This window comes from Adiantum capillus-veneris, chromosome 8, assembly GCF_014529385.1.
Source record: "Adiantum capillus-veneris isolate H3 chromosome 8, ASM1452938v2, whole genome shotgun sequence".
NCBI classification, from domain to species: domain Eukaryota; kingdom Viridiplantae; phylum Streptophyta; class Polypodiopsida; order Polypodiales; family Pteridaceae; genus Adiantum; species Adiantum capillus-veneris.
In genome coordinates, this window is record NC_140938.1 from 132,540,762 (window position 1) to 132,564,383 (window position 23,622).

Consider the following 23,622-nt stretch of genomic DNA (forward strand, 5'->3'; position numbering starts at 1 on the left):
TCAAATAATCATAGATGCGGTAATGACAAGGCTAGTCCCCCAACCCAATGGACATATCTAGGAGCCTATAACCATTCATCCCCACAAGCCAATGGGAAATCAATGATACAGCCCCCGAGTCTGGCCCCCTTGGTAGTATTCTGTCATAAGACGGGCACCACGTGCCAATAGAAAAGAACAGACTGAACAGACTTTTGGCACTTTCATAACAACTGAACTGAAAGAGAGAGACGACACGCGACACGGAGTGACAGAATTTCACCCTAGAGAGTATTGGCCCCAAACCTTGGCGCCCCTTTCGGTATTTCTTTATATTGCATGAACACAGTACAAGCTGGTACTCCAAACTCTGCACCTTCTCTAGGAAGCATGCCAGAGAATGAGCCCTAGCCTCATATTTAAAGGCCCTTGGCCTAAAAAGCAATTACAGTGAAAAGCCTTCAAACTTAAAAGCATCTGGTCCAAAAGCAAAGCCAAAAAGCTGCCAGCGTAAATCACGGAAATCCGTACAGCCTGCCACGTCATCATGCCAACGCAATTTTCGAAAATCTGCCACGTCATCAGTTTTTGCATGTGTGCGGGTCCTGCTTTATTTTAATCCTTTTGTCACTTGGGCCCCATCGAACGGGGGTCCCCATAAGTTGGTAGGACTTCTTCTTCTGTTACTTGTTCTTCTTAGGGTTTACGCTCCTCGGCCGACATCTGTAAGTTGGCTCCATTCTTTAGGCTTTGACACGTCAGCAATTTATTACTTCTCCCCTTCTTGAAAGAGAGTAACCGTCCGCGATTACAGCATATCTGCAAAACAACTCAAGTTAGCTCAAAAAATTTCCGAGGGACAATCAATTTGCTCTTTTTATTAAGGAGTTAGCTTCTCCTTTCGGCTGTTTTGATCAAGGAGTTAGCTTCTCCTTTCTCCAGATCAGAACTCTGGATATTCCGGTGTAGTAAAATTAGCCATCACACCCAAACCGTACTGATCTTCCACGAGTATCTTGATGCACTAAAATTACATACCCAGGCAATCTCATCCAATTGGGAATATTCAATGGTTGAGACATCACAATGCAGCACAAATGCTCACATATGCATGTTACAAGACATAGAAACATAAAGCCGCCGATGAACACTCCTCCCGCATAACCTAACAAGGTCCGGGCCAGGAGATATTCAACGACTCCCTCATCAATTCTCCCACATAACCTAAAAAGGTCCGGGCTGGGAGATATAGAGGCCTTTTACAACCAAATGCCCCCAGACCGCAGCCTGCGTCGTTTGGAGGTGCTGAGAGTAACCACTGCTCAGACTTCTTAATACTCCTCCCACATAACCATCCAGGTCCGGGCAGAGTCACAACAACAATTATATTACAAGCATACAACCAAACGCTCCCCAGATATCCCGTCTTCGTCGTTCGAAGGTTCAAACAATAGCAAAACAACATTTCTCAATACTCCACCCGGGAGTAAAATCACCAACTTTGAAACCAGTATTAAAACTAGAGTCAAACATCTCAAATCGGCACCAAAACAAGTTCAAAACAGATACTTTCCATTTCAAACAAATTTCAAACATTACTTTCTAGCTATAAAGAAAAACAAATAGAGAGTTCAGACGAGGTTTTGTTCGGACAACCGAACTTTGAGGACGACTGGCTTGTCCTGCATCACGGTGATGGTTCGGTTCCAAACCTCGAGTCACATCATTCTTGTCGTGCCAAGGCATGCCCAAGAGAACGTCGCAATTGCCCAACTTCATGATGTGGAAATCAGCTTTTCCATGATAATCTTGAATAGTCACTGGAAGAGCACCAATGAGCGGTACTACTTTCTGAGTTTGCCCCGTGGCTAGCTCGGCTTCAATTTCTCCACCCTCTGTATCATAATCAAAGTGCATCTGCTTTAAAAATTATGGATTGATGAAGTTCTTTGTAGCTCCGGGATCAAAGAAAATAAGGGCTTTGAAGCCATTGACTTTGCCATATGCTCGACACAATTCATTTGTACTCTCAAGGCGTATGCCATAAATATCAGGAACTAGTCCAATAGCGGGTCTAGCTCTCTTAGCAGGAGGTGACGCTATGGTTTTGTCGACCGTTGGTGCGGGCATCGGCTCCTCTGGTCTATCAGGGCGTTTGGGACAATTAGAATGATTATGCCCTGTTTGAAAGCATCCAAAGCATCGGCCTTCTTATAGTAAGGTGTCTCGTTGTTGAGGCGTCAAACTGTCGCAAAATAAGCATTAAATTGATGCAACCAAGAATGAATAACCGTAGCATCCATCTTACCATCATACTTACTGAAAGTCAACTTCTCTGTGACTGGGTGGTTGGAATCCGCATCATGGCTTACGCCACTTGATGAACTCCCACGATCTTTGGGTGGTTCAAACTTCGAGGCAAGTACTTGTCGAATCAATTCTTGAGTGCGTAGTTCTCGTTGAGCCTCACGCTCAATCTCCAAAGCCACTCTTTGAGCTGCACACTCGGCCTCAAAGACCGCGCTTCGTGCTGCCTCCCCCGCCTTTCTTTGTTGTTTTCGTTCTTTGCATCGCGCTCGCGTTCTAAAGCAAGGCGATTGTCTTCTTGTTGGGCGGCAAGTCTTGCGTTTCTTTCGTCGCGCTCGCGGTCCTTAGCTTCTTGTTGTTCTGCTTTGCTTGCGAGTCAAGGTTGTTTCCCTACGTACATACGTTCTAGTTCCGTACCGTACGGTACGTCCGTACGGTATCCGTACGATTTCGTACGTACCCAATGTTTTTTTTTAAAAAAAAAATCGCCGACAGTGCCTATTCCCCATGGTCGGACTGGTTGGGCGAGGCCTTTAATAAGTCCACCTATCCTATACTGGTTATTATCACAACAGAGAACCAGAGAGTAGAACAGAGTCTCTGCACAGTGTCTTCACAGAGACCAAGGAAGGATTTGCCGCCACCGATAAGGTTCTTTCTCCCTCCCTCCCTCCCTCCCTTTGTGTTTGGAGTCTACAAGGAGGCACTCTAGAGTCCTGACCTCGCGAAAGATTGTAAGTTTTGTATTCAACTTGGAAGTGTGCGTTAATTGTGTTGCAGAGTTATCATGCCTCGTCGACCTAATCCTCTTTGGGCCGAGCACACCAATGTCCTAAGAGTTGTCAACACAGGAGGCCAAGCAGATTCAGGGACTCGCACTTGGGTGTGCAAGTACTGCTAAGAGCAGATGCCGAGTACAATTACCAGGGTTTTGAAGCACCTCACTGGTATTGGCACCACTGGACATTGTGGGGGTTGCGAGGCTGTCCCGCCAGCATTGAGGGATGCCTTGATTTTGGAGCATTTTCCTCCAGGATCTACTGCATCGTCACAGTCAGAGGGAGCACGTGCAGCAGCAGCATCAGCAGAGGATGCCTTGCAGGATGCATTACTTGGAGATATTGGCGGCTCTGCGTCTGCAGTGCCATCATTTGCAGACACTAGTAGAAAGAGAGCTCGTGTTTCACAGGCTGAGGATGAGGGTGCTAGTGCTTCAACAGCAAGTGCACGTGGGGTTGAGGGTGTACGTGGCCCAAGGCAAACCACATTGCCATCGCGTGTACACAGTGATTCATGGGTAAAAGAGCAACAGAAAGTTGCAGAGATGGAGATTGCGCGGACTCTCATAGAGTGCAACATTGCATTCAATGTGTTGAAGACTGATCAATGGAAGAGGATGGTGAGAGCTATTTCACAGGTTGGTGCTACAGATTCCTGGAATGGTCTTGACTACCAAAAGATGCGCACTACCATGCTTGACGACCAAAAAGAGATCATAGACCACGCATTGACTCCAGTGAAGGTTGGGTGGCAACAATTTGGATGCACTATTCTTTTTGATGGGTGGAGTGACACGCAGAGGCGCCACATTATCAGTATCCTTGTTTCCTCCTACTTGGGCACATACTTCTTACGAGCCGTGGATGCAGGGAAAGCTGGAGAACGCATTTCTGCAGAGTTCATCTTCAAACATATTCACCAGGCCATCAAGGAGGTTGGGGAGAAGAACGTCGTGCAGGTAGATATTGAGTCCTGACCATGTGGCATGCACATTTGAATTTTGCATCGTCCAACGTAATAATGTCCACACTTCATTTAATATCTTGTCATTGTAGGTGGTCACTGATAATGCCTCCAATTGCAAGGCCATGGGGGATATGGTGGAGGCTGAGTTCAAGCACATTGTGTGGACACCATGCGGTGCACATTGCCTAGACCTTCTCATGGAGGACATAGGCAAACTTCCCTGGGTGCAGCCTACAGTGTCTGATGCGTCCAAGCTTACCACTTTTTTCCACAAAAAACACGAGGCCTTGGCAATCTTCAAGAGCCACAGCACAGCATGGTGCGTCCCTCGAAGACCAGATTTGCATACATGTATCTGGTGCTTCAGAGGCTGTTCAGATTGAGAGATCCACTGTTGCAGACAGTTGTGGATCCAAAGTGGAGATTGATGTACCACGCTCAGTCAGAGGCGACCAAGTACATTCAAAGAAAGGTTCTTGATGAGACCTTCTGGACACCGGTGCAGTCCTTGGCAGTGGCTCTACAGCCATTGTATGTACTACTACGGGTCACAGACATGGAGGGCTCTACACTTGGGTTGGTGTATCATATGTTTATGCAGATAAAGACACATTTCTGGATGTACCTCATTGACACAGGATCGGTAAGTACAAACTACAAAGTGCTCTAATGTCCTCATGTGACATGTCTATTTATAATTTTTCAAAACACATACTTACTGTGACTATTTTGTTAGCAGTCGTGATGATATTTTGACTATTGTAGAGACTCGATGGCAGTTCATGCGTCGTCCCATCCACGGGATGGCTGCAGTTCTCCATCCTCTCTACAAGAGACAAGAATTGTTTGAGGAGGCTTCATTGCTCACACTACGCTCTGAATATCTGAACATTATAAATGATGAGGATGAGCAATTGATTCTGGATTCAGAGATGAGTAGCTACATGAACAGTTTAGGACCCACCTTTGTGTGGTCCGTAGCATTGAGAAAGGAAGCTACCAAGCTTCCTTTAACATGGTGATAGAACTATGGACGCCAGGGCCTTCCCAAGTTGTGCCACCTTGCATTGCGCATCCTTTCTCAGGTGAATACTGAGGCTTGAATTATAATTTATAATTATTGAATGATGAATCTATATTGTCACACGTGACACTTGTGACCCATGAGTGTTCGCTATTTGAATTGCTGTAGGATTGCTCAGTTGGGGCATGCGAGCGCAACTAGAGTGCATACTCTCTTATTCACACGAAGATCCGCAATCGTCTTAGCACCAAGCAGTTAGAGAGACTGGTTTATTGCCGTGCTAACATGCGGCTTGTGCGCAGCTTTCATGCCTTGGGGACACCCAAGTAGGTGAGATTTACATGCACATTTATGAAAACAAGTCAATGATCAAAAGACAGTGTTGAATCATGGACTATGTTTTGTCTTGTCATTGTAGGTGGATCCCACAGAGTTGAAGATGGTGGTAGATCCTACTGCGGAGGAGGTCGATGCACGGATTAGAGATGAGCAGGAGGAGATCCTTCGAGTTGCACAAGGAGCTAGAGAGCGTGGATCGCCGGGTCACTAGATCTCGCTCTCGAGCTTACAGTATTTCTCTTCGCATTACTGCTGCAGATCTAGAGGTTGCACACACAGAGAGCATTCGCAGAAGAAAGTTACCCGTTTGGCCTGCTCGTAGACGAGCCAATGAGGCTGTTCGACTCATCCACACCCAGAGTTCAGAGGCTGATGATCCAAATGAGGGTGATGCACCCCTAGCATCTGTGCCAGAGGAGAGAGAGCCCGATTATGATGATGAGGGCAATGTCTTGACAGATGGAGACATGTTCTCTGAGTCTTCATCAGCCTCTGATGACGATTTTGAGTACTAGTGATTGCCCAGTGCTTTGGGTCTTGGGACTTGGACATTTGTCATGACTCATTTATGCTTTTTATTTTGTTGCTTGAGCCACCCAGATCTTTATTGAGTGACTGTGTTATTTTTGTATAAGGATTCAGCATTCACTTATGTACTTTTGACTTACACTATGCCATGTGGTCTGAACTTGATTCTAGCGGTTACTTAACTTGTGGGGTGATTTTAAGTGTTTTTTGAAAGTTGTGGCTATGTTTAAGTATTGTGCAGTGTTTTTAAACTAGATAGGTTGTATATAAATTTATAATTCTTTGTATTTTTAGCTTTTAAAAAATATACTACGAATTTTACGTACCTTATGGCCCAATCCATACGGAACAACGTACAGCACGTACCGAACACGTACCAAATATTACATACCTTACAACCTTGTTGCGAGTTGTGCCAACGCAACTCGATTCAATTCTTGTTGTTGTGCCATCATGTCCAACATCGACTTGACCATCGTGTTAGGTGCAACGGAATGAATGTTGTATTTTCTCAAGATTAGTGATCTTTATTGCTCAAGGTTCCTTTTAGTTCGTAGGGAAAGAGAGAGCTTTCCGTCTTATGGAGAGTGCTATGATCACGAACAAAGTGAGTGGATATTGTGCGTGCAAGTGAATGAGACTGAGAGAAGGAGAGAAAAGAGATACGACACCGAGAGGTTTGTAAAACCCTCCTCCGAAGGCCCCACTCTCGTCAGCGAGAGTGGTCTATTCTTTGATTGCACAAAGGTGTACAATGCGTATGCAATGGACTATGCCGATGACGACGACGGTGACGACGACGACTTGATGGCTGAAATCTGAGATCTTCTAATCGCTGAATTTCGGGACTGTTTCGGTGGCTGAAAATGACTGTTTAAGATGCGTTTTCTTGGCTGAAAATGGGGGGAACATCTGCAACCGTCTAGAGGCTGATCTGCTACTGCGTCATAGGCTGAAAACTGCAAGAATCCAACTGCTGAATTCTGCGTTTTTGCTACTGTTGAGCTGGCGTTTTTGACAGGGCTGAAAAAACGCTGAATCTGCAATGATGCTGGCATTTTGTCAAGGGCTGAAAAAACGCTGCATCTGCAATGATGCTGGCGTTTTTGTCAAGGGCTGAAAAACGCTGGCTGGGATGTATCTGCTGAGGTTGGAACGCCAGGCAAGAGGACTTGTCGGCGATGGCTTGCTGGGAGGAAACGCCAAAGGGAAGGAGTGGATGGCGAGGGTCTACTGCTGAGGGGGGTACTGTTGAGAAGTTGCCTGTTGAGCGGGAAGCTCCTGCTGCCTCTTCTGCCAGAAAGTGCTAACTTGGGTTTGCTTATATATTAACTTAGCAAAATTGCCCTACCTACTTTTGTTGGAAAGTCACTTAAAAATAATAAGTGAAAATACCAATAAATAGGAAAACAGGCTAAATGCACTAGAAAATTCCCCTAATTGATGCTAATGGATTCTGATGGGAATTCCGATGATCATGCTGTGTGCAACCGGAGGATATGCATCTATGCTAAGTGACTGGGCATGCACGGTCTACGAATAGACTCACAAAAGTGCCAGATCACTGCTAATCTAACTTGATCGGACTGACTGAACCCTGCTGTGGTGTAGCTTGTCCACGAACACATAGGGTTGGGATGTGTCACGTGACAATCACCTCCATAGACGTGAGTCCAACTCGTGGCGTAAATGGCAAAGGGGGAGGGTTGGAAAAATCTCCTCGTGGGGAGAATCCTTCGTCGCCTCTCTCATGCTCATCACCTGTATACGAAGTATCCATTCCGCTTCGGGTGACGACCATGCACTATGATCTTGGGTTCTTAAGTTCACGAGCAACTTGGGTTCTTGAGGGTCTTGGGTTCTTGGGTTCTTAGGGTCTTGAGGATCTTGAGGTTCTTGAGGTCTTTTGCTTGCAAATCGCGTTTGAGAAGGATCTTCTCTTCACCCGAGTTCTACTCCTTTCTGCGGGCGCACCCCTACGCGACCTTGCGCTCACACCAAGGTTGCTTTTTCCCACCTTACGTCGATTGGCCGGCCGCCAAGTGCACGGTCCGCTCTCAATGAGTGAAAAGAGACACAAGGGGAGGCAGGACAAGCCCTTCTTTCTTGGGATTCCTGTCACTCTTCAAAAAACACGATTAGGAATGGACACGCCCAAGCGAACTTGGGTTCGCGCGACCGCAATAAGCAAAAAAATTGTTGTGATTCTTGTCGTTCTTTCCTTGAGTGATACAGAACACTGCCAAAGCTCTGATACCAATGTTAGGTGCAACGGAATAAATGTTTGCGCTTTGCTCAAGATGAGTGCTCCGAACTGTGCTCAAGGTTCCTTTTGTTCTTATGGAAGGTAGAGCCTTCCATTCTTAATGAGAGAGTGCTATGATCACAAACAAAGTAAATGGACACTATGCGTGCAAGTGTATGAGACTGAGAGATAGAGAGAGAAGAGAATACGACACCAGAGACGTTGTAAAACCCTCCTCCGAAGGTCCCACTCTCGTCGGCGAGAGTGGTCTACTTATGATTGCACACTCTGGTACAAATGGTATGCATGAGACTGATGCAAGTCTAGGCTATATCAACGATGACGACGGGGATGGCGAAGTCGACCTAAGGGCTGAAATCTGCAATCTTTCTACTGCTGTCCAAAAACGCTATGGGCTGAAATCTGCTAATCTTCTATCTGCTCAATTCTGACTCTATGTCGGTGACGATGTCGATGACGACGATGCAACAACGATGTGCTAAAAAAGCAGATGCTGAAATCTGCGTTTTCCGGGCTGAAACTGTAAACCTTGCAGAAACTGACTGTGCGGCGAGGAACTGCTACGGGAAGGTGAGATCTGCGAGGTTCGGGACTTGATCTGCGGGTACTAACTGCTGAAAACTGAAAACGCTGATGTTCCTTGACTTTCCGTCGCGGAGAATCTGCAAAACGCTAGGGTTGACTGCAGATGCAAAAACGCTAGGCAATCTAGAAAGTGCTGGCGATAGTAGCAAACTGGAAACGCCAAGGTCATGGGGGGGACTGTGAATTCGGCTTGCGGTAGCAATCTGCTGGAAATAGAAAACGCTAGGGCTAGGGAAAATGCCAAGGAGAGGAAAATCGCCAAGGCTTGAAGATCTTGATGGTTCTTGCTGAGAAGATGCTTGTTGAGCGGGGAGCTCCTGCTGCCTCTTGTGCCATTTAGTGCTAACTTTGGTTTGCTTATATATTAACTTAGCAAAATTGCCCTATCTACTTTTGTCGGGAAGTCACTTAAAAATAATAAGTGGAAAATGTCAAAAATAGGAAAAATAGGCTAAAATCACTGGAAAATTCCCCTAACTGATTCTAATGGATTCTGATGGGAATTCTGATGATCATGTTGTGTGCAACCAGAGGATATGCATCTACACTAAGTGACTGGCATGCACGGTCTACGAATAGACTCACAAAAGTACCAGATCACTTCTAAATCTAAACTGACTGGACTGACTGAACCCTGATCATGCTGTAGCTTGTCCACGGACACACAGGGTTGGATGTGTCACGTGACATGTTCTTTTTATGTGACCACAAAAACAACGACCTTCCATCATGCATAGTATTAACTAAATACCACGACATCCCCACTAACATCGTCAAAGCCCAAGAGTGGGTGTAGAACTAGGTACTAACATATGCTCCCATATACAACACACACCACACACGCACGCCGCACACACATGAGCACACATCAATACAAAGTTCAGTGTATAAATTCCTATCATGACTCCGAAGATCAAGGGCAGACTCGGCCATAGTGAAGCCTAGCACTATAAGAGGCATTAAATTGGAAAAATTAGCACAAAAATGAGGTAGATAGAGCATACGCACCACAAAAGATAGAAAGAATTGGCAAAATATCAACTGGTCGTAACTCGAACAAAAAATTCACAATGTGAAGAAAGAACTCGGTTTTCTTGCATTAATATGCAACTCATGCTTATGCAATTTTCAAAACATTGTATCCAAGTCCTTCCGATGTGCTTCCAATCGAGAGAAGACCAGTATGTCATCAAAGAATACTTTTATAAAGGCTCGGTATGGACTAACGATATGATTCATCATTCGATTGAATGTGGCAAGAGCATTGTTTAAGTCAAAAGGCTCGACCAAAAAAAAAAAAAAATCCAAAATTGTGCGGAAAGCAATCTTATGCACATCCTCAGATATGATGTGCATCTCATGATACCTACTCTATAAGTTTATGTGACTAATGATGCTTGCACCTTGTAGCTTATCGAGAATGTCATCGATTGAAGGAATCGGAAGTCCATTCTTGATCATGATCTTGTTTAAAGGTAGTCTATGCACATATAAAACGTGCCATCTTTCTTCTGCACTAGTAGAATTGGAGAGCGGTAGGGAGAAGTACTTGGCCATATCATACCTTTCTCTAGAAGCTTGTTGACTTGCTTCAAAATTTCCTCTTGCTAAGGAAGACTCACCTTGTACAGAGGTGTTAGGTGCAGCGGAATGAATGTTTGCGCTTTGCTCAAGATGAGTGCTTCGAACTGTGCTCAAGGTCCCTTTTAGTTCTTATGGAAGGGAGAGCCTTCCGTTCTTAATGAGAGAATGCTATGATCACAAACAAACTGCATGGACACTGCGTGCAAGTGTATGAGACTGAGAGATAGAGAGAGAAGAGAGATACGACACCAGAGATGACGTAAAACCCTCCTCCGAAGGCCCCACTCTCGTCGGCGAGAGTGGTCTACTTATGATTGCACAATCTGGTACAAATGGAATGCATGGGACTGATGCAAGTCTAGGGGATGTCGACGATGACGATGGGGATGTCGACGATGACGATGGGGATGGTGACACCGACCTAAGGGCTGAAATCTGCAATCTTTTATCTGCTGTCAAAAAACGCTATGGGCTGAAATCTGCGGCTAGTCCAAAAACACTGATTTGGGGGGTTGTTTCTGTGGATCTTTGTCACTGAAAATCTGCAGGTTTAGGGCTGAAAACTGAGGTCTTTAAGGCTTGAATCTGCTACTCTTTTCGGGGCTGATCTTGCCGGTTCTTCACAGTTGAAAAACGCTACATGCTGAGGTCTGTCAAGGCTGAAATTCTGCTAACGCTGTAGGTTGCAAAAACGCTAGCTGCAGGGGTTCCTTGGCGATGGTGCCCTGATGCAAAAACGCCAGGCTATGGAAGGTGATGGCAATGTTGCAGATGCTGAAAACGGTAGTGAATGCTGTTGAAGAAAAAGCTAGGGGAAGGTCCTTGCTTGGAGGAGAGACCACCAAGTTCTTGTTGAGAAGTTGCCTGCTGAGCTTCTCTCCTGTTGCCTCTTCTACCATTTAGTACTAATTTTCTTACCCAATTTGCCCTCCCTACTTTTGTTGGAAAGTCACTTAAATTAATAAGTGAAAAATGCCAAAAATAGGTAAAATAGGCTAAATGCACTGGAAAATTCCCCTGAAGGTTTCTGATGGATTTGATGGGAATGTTGATGATCATGTTGTGTGCAACCAGAGGATATGCATCTACACTAAGTGACTGGGCATGCACGGTCTACGAATAGACTCACAAAAGTGCCAGATCACTTCTAATCTAGACTTGACTGGACTGACTGAACCCTGATCATGCTATAGCTTGTCCACGGACACATAGGGTTGGTTGTGTCACGTGACATCCCCTCCTTTTCAAAGTGAGGTACTGGTACCGAACTGCATGGTGTCGAGGGAGATCGCCAATAGCATCCAGAATCCTGGCAGGGACTCTTCGCCGGCCCACTCTGATGTGTGGGTCGTGCGGTACTTGAACTTCATAAAGGTCTGCAACGCTTGCTTCTTTGGGCCGCGCTGAAAGCGACACAAAGACTTCTGTGGCTCCTTCAATGCTTCAACTTCGTCAAGTCATGCTTCTTTCTTCTTCAAGAATCTCCATGGCTGAAAATTCCTGAAACCACTTCCAACACAAAACCATGAACATACCTATTCCATATAAAGTGAGTGGAAAAAATCTTGTCGTCCTAATCGACTGTGCATGCAATGTAGATGAACAAAGAGACGGAGTGATAAACCGTTCAACGAACATATGCGAACAATGAGATCGAATCTTTCTCTTTTGATCGAAAGCAATCAACTGTGGCAATTCACAATGGAAATGCACATGCTTGGTGCTCATACTCTCATGTGCTCTTCCTACGAATGTGTCATGCCAAGGAAGAGACATGGAATGTGACTTCCTTGAGTGCATACTTTTCAGCTTTTCATGAACAATACGCATACATTCGTGCTCATTCATGAGTGAAACGTGCTCAATGTACAATATGTCATGCCTAGTAAAAGGGATCACATAAGGACGCTGACTAAAATACAGGAAACGATCACGATTGAAACACTCGAACAATGCGTGAGTATCAATCATGCGAACACATAATACTTCCTATAAGGGTTCTTTGGACCTAGGCTCGAGAGCCAAGATCGGTTCTTCCTGAATGATCAAATCGTCCTGTGGGGGTTCTTTGGACCTCGACTCGAAAGCCAAGATCGGTTCTTCGTGATTGATAGAATCTACAACGAGGTTAGTTTCGCTAGAAAAAGCATCCACTAACACATCATCCTTGTGAACAATCACATCATCTTCATGCAAATCATCATGCTCGTGAGAAATCACATCTTGATCATGCAAATCATCATGCTCATCAGTATCATTCAAATCATCATGCTTATCATTGTCATTCAAATCATCATGCTTCTCACAATCATGCAAATTCTGTGTGTCATGCTTTGAAGAAGAAGAGACTGAGAGAGTCTCCTTTCCCCGAATCTCTTCCATCTGTGCCTGAACTTGAGAATAGAGTCGCCAGAACTCTTTGTTTTGTCGGTCGCTCTGTTCTTGTATTGCTTTTTGGCTTCCTTCCTTGTTGCTTCTCGTTCTGCTTCTCTTTCTGCTCTTCTTTCTGCGTGTCTGCGTTCCATTTCTGTCATTCTTTCTGCATTTCTGCGATCCATTTCTGCTTTTCTTTCTGCATTTCTTGCTTCGCGTTTTAACTTCCTTTCCATAAACATTTGATCCAAAGCCTCCATAGGAGTTAGTGCAATCCTTGACGTGGATGGGGAAGGGGGTTGGAAAAACCTCCTGGTAGGGGAAATTCTTCTTCGCCTCTCTCATGCTCATCACCTGTATGCGAAGTATCCAATCCGCTTCGGGTGACAACCATGCACTATGATCTTTGGTTCTTAAGTCCACGAGGAACTTGGGTTTTTGAGGATCTTGGGTTCTTGGCGTTCTTGAGAGTCTTGAGGTTCTTGAGTTCTTGGGTTCTTGAGGGTCTTGAGGTTCTTGAGGTTTTCTTTCGCTTGCAACCGTGTTTGAGAAGGATCTTCTCTTCACCCGAGTTCTACTCCTTTCTACGGGTGCACCCCTTGGCGGCCTTGCGCTCACACCAAGGTTGCTTTTTCCCACCTCACGTCGATTGGCCGGCCGCTAAGTGCACGGTCCGCTCTCAATGAGTGAAAAGAGACACAAGGGAAGGCTGGACATGCCCTTCTTTCTTGGGATTCCTGTCACTCTTCAAAAACACGATTAGGAATCGACACGTACAAGTGAACCTGGGTTCGTGCGACCTAAACAAGCAAAAAAAATTCTTGTGATTCTTATGGTTCTTTCCTTGAGTGGATACAGAACATTGCCAAAGCTCTGATACCAATGTAAAGTGCAGCGGAATGAATGTTTGCGCTTTGCTCAAGATGAGTGCTCTGAACTGTGCTCAAGGTTCCTTTTAGTTGCGTGCAAGTGTATGAGACTGAGAGATAGAGAGAGAAGGGAGATACGACACCAGAGACGTTGTAAAACCCTCCTCTGAAGGCCCCACTCTCGTCGGCGAGAGTGGTCTACTTATGATTGCACAATCTAGTACAAATGGAATGCATGGGACTGATGCAAGTCTAGGCTATGTCGACAATGACGACGGGGCTGAAATCTGCAATCTTTTATCTGCTGTCAAAAAACGCTATGGGCTGAAATCTGCGGCTAGTCCAAAAACGCTGAGTTGGGGGGCTGTTTTTGTGGATCTTTGTCGCTGAAAATCTGCACGTTTAGGGCTGAAAACTGAGGTCTTTAAGGCATAGTTACCCAGAACGCGGAACGGGAACGGCAACGGGATCCCCGCGGAACGGGGGAACGGCTAGGGGTCCGGAACGGGAACGTCGCGGAACGGGAGGTATAAAAAACACCCAAATAGTGCAATTTTTAGCTCCTTGTGTTTAAATACAAGGAGTATTAGAGTGCTTTGACTCTAATACTCACAAAAAACTCGTTTTGAAGACCATTCAACCTTGCTATGACTAGATGATGAGAGAGAGAGAGAGAGAGAGAGAGAGAGAGAGATGGAGAGGGAGAGATTTGAGAGAGTGGGAGGGAGAGGAAGAGAGCTTGAAGGCTTGAAGCCTTGAGCCTTGAGAGAGTGAGTCTTGAGAGGGAGAGATCTTGAGAGTGAGAGGGAGAGAGCTTGAGCCTTGAGGATTAGCTTGTGAAGAGAAAGGGGGAGGGGGGTGCATTTTATGAGTCCTTGAGGCCTTGCACACTTTCAAACGAAGCCCAAACATTTACTTCAATTTTTTCAATTTTTGCCAAATTTGTTTGTAGCCGTTGGCCGTTCCAGGGGCATTCCGGAACGGTCCGGAACGGTTTGCATTGGCCACCCGGAACGTCAGACATTCCGGGACGTTCTGGAACGTTCGGGAAGGGAACTGCCCCCCGGAACGCCGGAACGGGGGCTAGGGGACGTTCCCCGGTAACTATGCTTTAAGGCTTGAATCTGCTACTCTTTTCGGGGCTGATCTTGCCGGTTTTTCACAGTTGAAAAACGCTGCATGCTGAGGTCTGTCAAGGCTGAAATTCTACTAACGCTGTAGGTTGCAAAAACGCTTGGGATGCAAAAACGCTAGCTGCAGGGGTTCCTTGGCGATGGTACCCTGATGCAAAAACGTCAGGCTGTGGAAGGTGATGGCGATGTTGCAAATGCTGAAAACGCTAGTGAATGCTGTTGAAGAAAACGCTAGGGGAAGGTCCTTGCTTGGAGGGGAGACCACCAAGTTCTTGTTGAGAAGTTGCCTGCTGAGCTTAGCTCATGTTGCCTCTTTTGCCATTTAGTGCTAACTTTGGTTTGCTTATACATTTTCTTACCCAATTTGCCCTACCTACTTTTGTTGGAAGGTCACTTAAATTAATAAGTGAAAAATGCCAAAAATAGGTAAAATAGGCTAAATGCACTGGAAAATTCCCTTGAAGGTTTCTGATGGATTCTGATGGGAATGTTGATGGTCATGTTGTGTGCAACCAGAGGATATGCATCTACACTAAGTGACTGGGCATGCACGGTCTACGGATAGACTCACAAAAGTGTCAAATCACTTCTAATCTAGACTTGACTGGACTAACTGAACCCTGATCATGCTGTAGCTTGTCCACGGACACATAGGGTTGGATGTCCCGTGACAGGGGGTTGATTAGGACGAGAGCTACCCGGTATGAGATCAATACAATGATCTTCCAGATGTTCCGAAGGTAGCTTATTTGGAAGAGACTGAATAAGATAGTCCTTGTACCTCTCAACAAATGAAAACAACTTTTATCAAGACTCCAGAGAGAATTCTATTTAGACTTATCCCTCTCTTGTGCGAAAATTAAGTACACAGAAACGCACTTCTTCATTCCTTCTTAATAGAAATGTAGTTTACAATAGGAAATAGCCTATCCCCAGCATCAGCCAAAAATTTGATCTCTCAATTTTTAGAGCGAGGAACTTCTCGACATGATTTGGCATCGAATAGATCCACAAGAGCCATGACATACCTCGAATAATCTCAAGTCCTTTGATGGGTGTCATCAAAAATGTTTCTCGGTCTTATACTCGCCACTTAGAAGATTGAGTTGCCCTTGCACAAGAGTTGCATTGATAGCTGGATGTGATCGAAGTGCCTAGCTGATCAAGTATGAGGTATAGGCACTCTGCAGTATCAAGAGAGATGAAGTTTTCTATAGATTCGAGATCATAAAGGATCAATAATCGTTGGTTATTCAAAGATCCCCAACCCTTGAGAAGCTGACACTTCCCTTTCTCTGTTATCCCCTTGCATGTCAGAAATAGAGTTAGAGCTTGGTGGAGCAAGTTTCTTCTTCGATTGTTCCTTCTTTGAAGATGCTTGCTCTTGCTGTTGCTGTCGAACAGGGCAGTCGAGCTTCATATGTTCTTTCTCTCCAGAGTAGAAACAACCTCTGAAAGTCTATACTTTATTTCTCTTGTTGGTGCTCTCTAGCTTCTTAGATTGATCAAAGTCCCCAAAGGGGCGCTTTCTGCTTTGGCTATCAGTCTCTTCGTATATCGATCTTTACCTCACATATTAAGTGCGTTGCTCCATTTTTCTCGGAGTCCCGAAAGAGTGTAAGTCCTCAGCAATAATTGCTATTGTACCAGGAAGGCACCACGCGCCAACAAAAAAGAACAAGCTGAACACACTTTAAGCACTTCAAAACAATTAAACTGAAAGAGATGCATGACACATGAGACACAAAGTGGCGGAGTTCCACCCCAAGAGAACACTGACCCCAAACTTGTTAAAGTTATGGGGCATCTCAAGTGAACTGTCCAATGTGATCCCATTATTCATTTTAGCTTTTAGGTATTTATTTTACTTACTTGTTTGAGTAAGGGAATTTACTTAGATGGGTATATATGCAACCTATTGCCCCCATTGTATGATCATCAATTCATTGCCAAGGTTGATTGGTTCAACAGTCTCTCTCTCTCTCTCTCTCTCTCTCTCTCTCTCTCTCTCTATACTGGCACTCTCATCGACCGAGCATTGGAGCTACAGAGATCTAGACGGCCACGATTGAGGAGAGGGGCTACACAACATCGACGGAGACTACAACTTCGAGGGATTTCTTATGACCAACAACTATCGGCTATGGAAAGAGATTCGGCTATGCACGGGCGAAGTTCTCAAGGAAACCGTCGATTTGTTTGGCACAAGATTGTGAAGCAAAAAGCAAATGCACAAGTTCGCTAGAGGACAAAGGCAAAGGCAAGCTTAACAATGACGGCAATACCAATACTCAGTTAGCTACCTCGGTAGCTACGAGGTCCGACAACCGATGTTATAAATTGAGACCGCTTTCTTTGGCTCAGGAGTTTGAAGCGAAAGACAAAAGCAAGAACTCACAGGAGGACAAAGGCAAAGGCAAACAGGACAAAGATAACGGTGATAAAGATTTGATAGAGAAGATCGGCATGGCACACGTGGTGGAGACCACAATGGCCACAACGCCAGATTTTTGGCCATGAGGCCAATGCCACCACTAGCTTCAGCCAGAGAGAGGCTTGTGAGTGGCAGAGGGGCAAGCAGTGCTCCCTATAAATAATTTGGACCCTTGTGTTAGAGTTCAAGTTACCGGTGTTTGAACCCGTGGGTTGGAGTTCAAGGCATATGCATCTGGCAGGGAAGGATTCAAAGAAGGCGACACACAAGGCATGCTGATTTGCATTATGTTTCCACTTTTTCATTGGCGCAATGCCTAGGCATATTTCTGAATGCATAGTTCTTGCTTCCACTTACTTGCTTCTGTTACTCCAAGCAAGCTTACTCAACTGACGGGTTCATAATTTGGCCACACTATATAAAACAATGAGAACGGCACCCTGACCTTTATGGTTAATTAAAATCATGTTTATAACAATGACAAGTAGCAAATAGTCCAGCAAAGTCGTCATTCTGAGAGAGAACAACACTTGTACCAAAGCATTGTGCGCTAGCTCATGCAATGGAGATTGGACAATGGTCCTCTAAGGCATCTTCACACTTAAGGTTGTCTCAACAGAGGTTCTCTGATGCTGGAATGGGCATTAAACTCTGATGTCACGTTCTGGTGATCTTACACAAATATTACTTTCTTGTTTTCTCCCATATAAGGATCATGTCAACAACGCATGCTGTTTGCACTGGTAACTAGAGTTCAACTCAAACTAATGGCTAACTTGTAACAGCCAGGAATGAACAAATGGCTTACTTGCTTGTTATATATGTTGAAATAGATGTTGAAGAGGTACCACAGCCCAAACAAGCAGCCTAGAAGCAGTGTATTTTGTGTCTCATTCTCTGCATGAACTGTATTGAGAGAGCTAGACGGATCTGTGGCGCCATCACCAGAGGCTGCAGCTTTTGTGAGGAGAAGAGAACTTCTTGGCTCAAAATTCGCAAGAGAAAATCGATAAGGGGGCTGTAGCAAAGAGCCATGGCCGAGGCAGGGCGTAACTTCTTTACAGAAAGGCGATGGGACGAGCTGCGATGATCTTCTACGGAAAGAAGCGCGTGAGAAAGCAGGCTGAGGAGCCACGAAGACGGACTTAGACAGCGTCGCAATGCTGCCCGCCATCGCTACGAATGCGGGAGCATAGACGACTATCGCAGCGCTGTACGATTATTACGATCTCCTTAAGTTCTTCGAATGAGGTTTGGTACTTTTGTGAACTGGCATACATGTGTATTAGGCACTCCCTAGAGGCACCATGATTATGATTACTGGTACGGCCGGTCGCCTTCGGCGGCCTCTCTCTCTCCCTTTCTCTCCCTCTTTATCGCGTGCAAAGGGGTTTTTTTTAGTTTTGGACTTTAGCCTTCAGGTCGTAGATTGTGACATGTGTAAAGGGCTCCACCTTTCGCCATATTATGTTAGTAGATGAATTAATTTAATTGAAAAATAATGTTTGTTATCGACTTTCAGCCTCCATGGTGAAAGAGAGAGAGGGAGGGTGTTCTTTAAGATATTTGTTGCAATTATGAGCATTAGGCAATTAATGGCTCCTACGATCTCTACTTGGGCTTGCGAAGTGCTAAATCTCAAGCTTGCCTACGCCTACAATATAGAAAGTTTTTTGCACTTTACGTTGGGCATACAGATTTTGGTGCTTTTGAGTGCTTGTGGTGCTTTAATAGCAAGCTTGACTACGCCTATAATATAGAAAGTTTTTTGCACTTTACATTGGGCATACAAATTTTGGTGCTTTAGAGGGCTTATGGTGCTTTAATAGCAAAGTCACACATATAGTCGTGTACTTTCTTTAAGAGAATATCCTAAAGAGGCTTCTAGATTGTCATAGGTAGTTTTACCTTTGTGTTCATGCCAAATGATGATGTATTGAGAAGGCAGAGAATGCGAAGAGTGCTTCTTACTACTAGCAACCTATAAATATCTTTTCCTTTTTTTTTCAATTTCCACATTATGTGAGATGTTTGTATTAAGGTAAACTAGTCTTGCTTGGTGGGTGTTTCTATAGACCTAACATGACATACAAATATTGGCATCGAGCATCTAGCACTCACGTAAATGAAGCACAGAGCGCATTGCAAAAAATTTTAAAAAGAATTGCATATATGATGACTAATTACCTCAATAGTTGCCAGTAAAATGGTCCGATTTCACGGCATTGACAAACTTTAAAAAGGGAAATGCATGTGCATTTATTCTCCAAATCGAGAGAGAGAGAGAGAGAGAGAGAGAGAGAGAGAGAATGTGTGTGTTACGTACTGTCGCGATAGGAGGGAGCAAGGAGTCTTGGCTATCAATCACATAACCTAGTGCAACATATATTTGAGGAGAAAAACACTAGGACAAAGGGTTGTCCTTGTGCTACAGAACGGTTATGCAAAGGAGAACGTTGGGCTACAATATATAAAGTGCATTGCCAAACAAGGATGTACGTAAATTCACATCAACCACCTATGAATCAAGTAAAGATGTGTAGAGTGCATTGAGTATTGTAATACATAACTTGAATTATCGAACTGTGAGAAAGAAGTTTGTGTCTATTTGATATATAGATTCAATGATCGAGATTGAGCATGCACTACTAACAAAAACATGTGGCTAAACTAAATTTAAGGAAGCATTGACAAAAGCAAAAATACAAAAAGTATCAACAAACTAAAAGTTGAGATGCACTACCGACGTGGTAACCGTGTACGGGTGTCATACAATTTATGCAAGACGGAGGACAATGTTTGAATCAAACTATAAAAGCAATGTGAATAGCTAAACATTTTGCCTTGCAGTTAGGTACAAAATGAAAATGCTAAATAATATACAATGCACATCATCCAGAAGTGCCATACAAAAATATGGTGGAGAGCTGGCACTGTGATCTCTCCAAAAATTAAAAGAAAGGAAAGTCGTGCCCTGCCCCGTAGCATTTGTGTTGCGCCAAGCAAGCGCATAGACATAGGGAATTGGATATAGATGAAAGACCTTGCAATGTTGTCGATCTAAAATTGTGGTTGTGCAGTCGACCTCTCTGTCATACACAAAACAAGAGTCAAGACATTGAATAAGATTAAAGAGAAGTAGAGGGAACTTTACATTATGTAATGGAATTGGCCTATAAACTTGAGAGTAGCGAAAATTAGAGAGTACTTTTGTGAAATTACTTTGTGAGCATAGCGGGTGAACATAATTTTGAGCTTATATGTGAAGCTACTCAATATATGGCTTCTCTATATATGGCACCCAGGTCCCCTCTCTATATACATCATCTCATGTGTGTATTCTACACACTTTGGGGTTCTATTCCTGTGCTCTCTCTCTTCTCAATGTGGTATCAGAGCAGTACGTTTTTGTTTTCAATTTTTCTCCTGATGGAAAACGATTTTGTAGAAACTACCCGCTACAGGCACGAGAATCGATGTGGTCTACAACTTTGCAAAGGAAAGTTTTTTCAAATTCTACACCAATTTTGAGTTATCGTTCGTGAACTGCGTACATACCTGAAAAGCAACTTTCGTTTTATGTTTTTTATTTTTCTCTTAATTGAAAATGATTTTGCAGAAACTACCCACACAAGGCACTGGAATCGATGTGGTCTACAACTTTGCAGAAGAAAATTTTCCCAAATTTTGCACCGATTTTGAGTTATCATTAGCGAACTGTGTACATGTCTAAAAAGAAACTTTCGCTTTTTGTTTTTATTTTTCTCCTAATTGAGAATGATTTTGCAGAAACAGCCCGCTAAGGCACTGAAATTGATGTGGTCTATAACTTTGCAAAAGAAAGTTTTTTTTTCAAATTCTGCACTGATTTGAGTTATCGTTGGCGGACTGCGTACATGCCTGAAAAGCAACTTTTTTTTTTCTCCTAATTGAGAACGATTTTGCAGAAACTATTGGCTTGAGCCATCGGAATCGATGTGGTCTACAACTTTGCAGAAGAAAGTTTCTCTTAATTCTGCACCGATTTTGGATTATCGTTTCGGACTGCGAATATGTTTGAAAAGCAAAATTTTACTTTTTGCTTTTGATTTTCCTCATAATTGAAAACTTCTTAATTATATTTTTTCTTCATCAATCATATATTTTTTACTGACGTAACTTTGCTGCAGAAGCCAGTTACATATCATTTCGATTCAGTCGAGCCATTGATGATCTCCAAATTCTATCGAGCTACTGTTGGTACATGATCTTTTGTTATATGATATTAATCGTTCATTGATTCTCGTATAATTATTCTTCTAGAGATATAGTTTACGTCGTTTTATTGATAATTTCTCGTTGATACCATAGTGATTTTGATGGTACCATGATGATGTTTTGTTAGTACTTTGGTCATGGTGATTTTCGTTGATACCATGATGATATTTCGTTGACTCCATGGTTATTCTCGGTGATACCATGATGTTGTTTCGTTGATACCATGGTTATTCTCGATGATACCATGATGATATTTCGTTGATGCCATGGTTATTCTCGGTGATACCATGATGTTGTTTCGTTGATACCATGGTTATTCTCGGTGATACCATGATGTTATTTCTTTGATACCATGGTTATTCTCGGTGATACCATGATGTTGTTTCATTGATACAATGATTATTTTTGGTGATTTCATGATGTTCTTTCGTTGATACCATGGTTATTCTCGGTGATTCCGTGATGTTGTTTCGTTGATACAATGATTATTCTTGGTGATATCATGATGTTGTTTTGTTGATACCATGCTTATTCTCGATGATACCATGATGTTTTTTCCATGGTCTCGGTGATACCATGATGTTGTTTCGTTGATACAATGATTATTCTATGATGCTTTTCTTTGATACCATGATGATTTATTCATTTTTATTGATACAATGATGATATTTTGTTAATGCTTTGATGATACTCATTGATATCACTACGTTGATAAATATCGTTTTATGTAGTATATACACATGTCATTTGCATCATGTATCATGCATCTTGTACTTTTTATGTTCATACTTTATGTCCACATATGTTGTCGTGCGTATATATGTCGTCAAAAGAGTGGCATCGCGAACATCTCTTATGGCATTGTGAACGTAATTATTTCACTAACGATGCTGATAATTTTCATGACTATGTTTTTTGAGTCTATCATCTATGTAGGATTGATCAAAGAATTGATTTCATGAAGACAAACTTGGTGAGAATAAAAGATTTAAGAAGACATGTTTGGTGATGCCATATTGATGACAACATGAAGATATGTTTGGTGATGCGATAGTGATGACAAGCTACACAGCAGATTCACGGAGACACTTCTGATTACGAACTAATCGATAGCCTTTACATCTCTTTATTGAACGTTTGTATTCATTATTGTATTTGATAGGATAGGAGTAATGTAACTGCTCATAAAATATTCATTGTAAAAAGAGTGATGTAGCTCCTCATAAAATATTCATTGTAAAAGGAGTGATGTAGCTCTTCATAAAATATTCATTGTAAAAGGAGTGATGTAGCTCCTCATGAACATTTGTATGTTCAATGATTTTTATAATATAACGGTGGGTGTATATAGAGCTATGGGTTTTTCTCTTGATCCCCCAAAGGTTTTTTCATCCACAATTAGGGACCCTTATTTGAGCGGGGGTGTTTAGCTTATATGTGAAGCTACTCAATATATGGCTTCTCTATACATGGCACCCAAGTCCCCTCTATATATACATCATCTCATGTGTGTATTGTACACACTTTGGGGTTCTATTCTTGTGCTCTCTCTCTCTCTCTTCTCAACACATAATTGGTGGTAGCAACATAAACATAGCATTTAGTTAACTTGGCATGAACATACTTTTGCAAGAGAGAGAGTTTTAGAGAACATGACAGCAGTTGAGGACCGGATTTATGTGGAGTCGGTCCCTTCTCCAATAGGCATTTGTATTATGGTTTCTCCCATCAAGAGAGACTTGTTACAACATAATCTTTGTGCTCCTTATGACCTAGGTGATGCAATGAAGATGGAAAGCTTCATGCATCACGAGCATAGCATAAACTTTCTGGAAAGCATTAACTATCCCACGCCTCAGTCCCCAGACCTCAAACACCTTCGAAGGTGGAGAGAGTTAGCAGGGAATGATTGTGCTTACTAGCAATGTGAGCAATATGGAAATTAAATTGCGAAAAAAAAATTGCCCACCTCATTTGTTTGTTGGAAAGCTTGGTTTGCATCATGCAATACTTGAGACTTTGGTGCTCATTTCGTAGAATAAATGGAGTCCCCAATAAGTAGTGCTTCCATATTTCTAGGGCATGTAGAACAGCTAAAGCTCTTCCTCATAAATTCCCAAGACTCGTTCATCCGTATTGAGCATTCGGCTCTCATATGCTATGGCATGCCCTTCTTGAAGCAAAACTGCTCCAAGGCA

At 43.4% G+C, this 23,622-nt stretch overlaps 1 protein-coding gene across 1 annotated transcript in view; it reads right to left on the reverse strand.

Moving 5' to 3' along the window:
• The window catches only part of CUE1 (Glucose-6-phosphate/phosphate translocator-like protein), a 55,801-nt gene extending 37,381 nt beyond the window's left edge, over positions 1 to 18,420 (reverse strand). The window contains exon 1 of the mRNA XM_086518533.1: positions 17,976 to 18,420. Coding sequence (XP_086374659.1) covers positions 17,976 to 18,341 — 366 coding nt within the window. The 5' untranslated portion in view covers positions 18,342 to 18,420. The remainder of the gene's footprint in view (positions 1 to 17,975) is intronic.
• Positions 18,421 to 23,622: the final 5,202 nt, after the last annotated feature.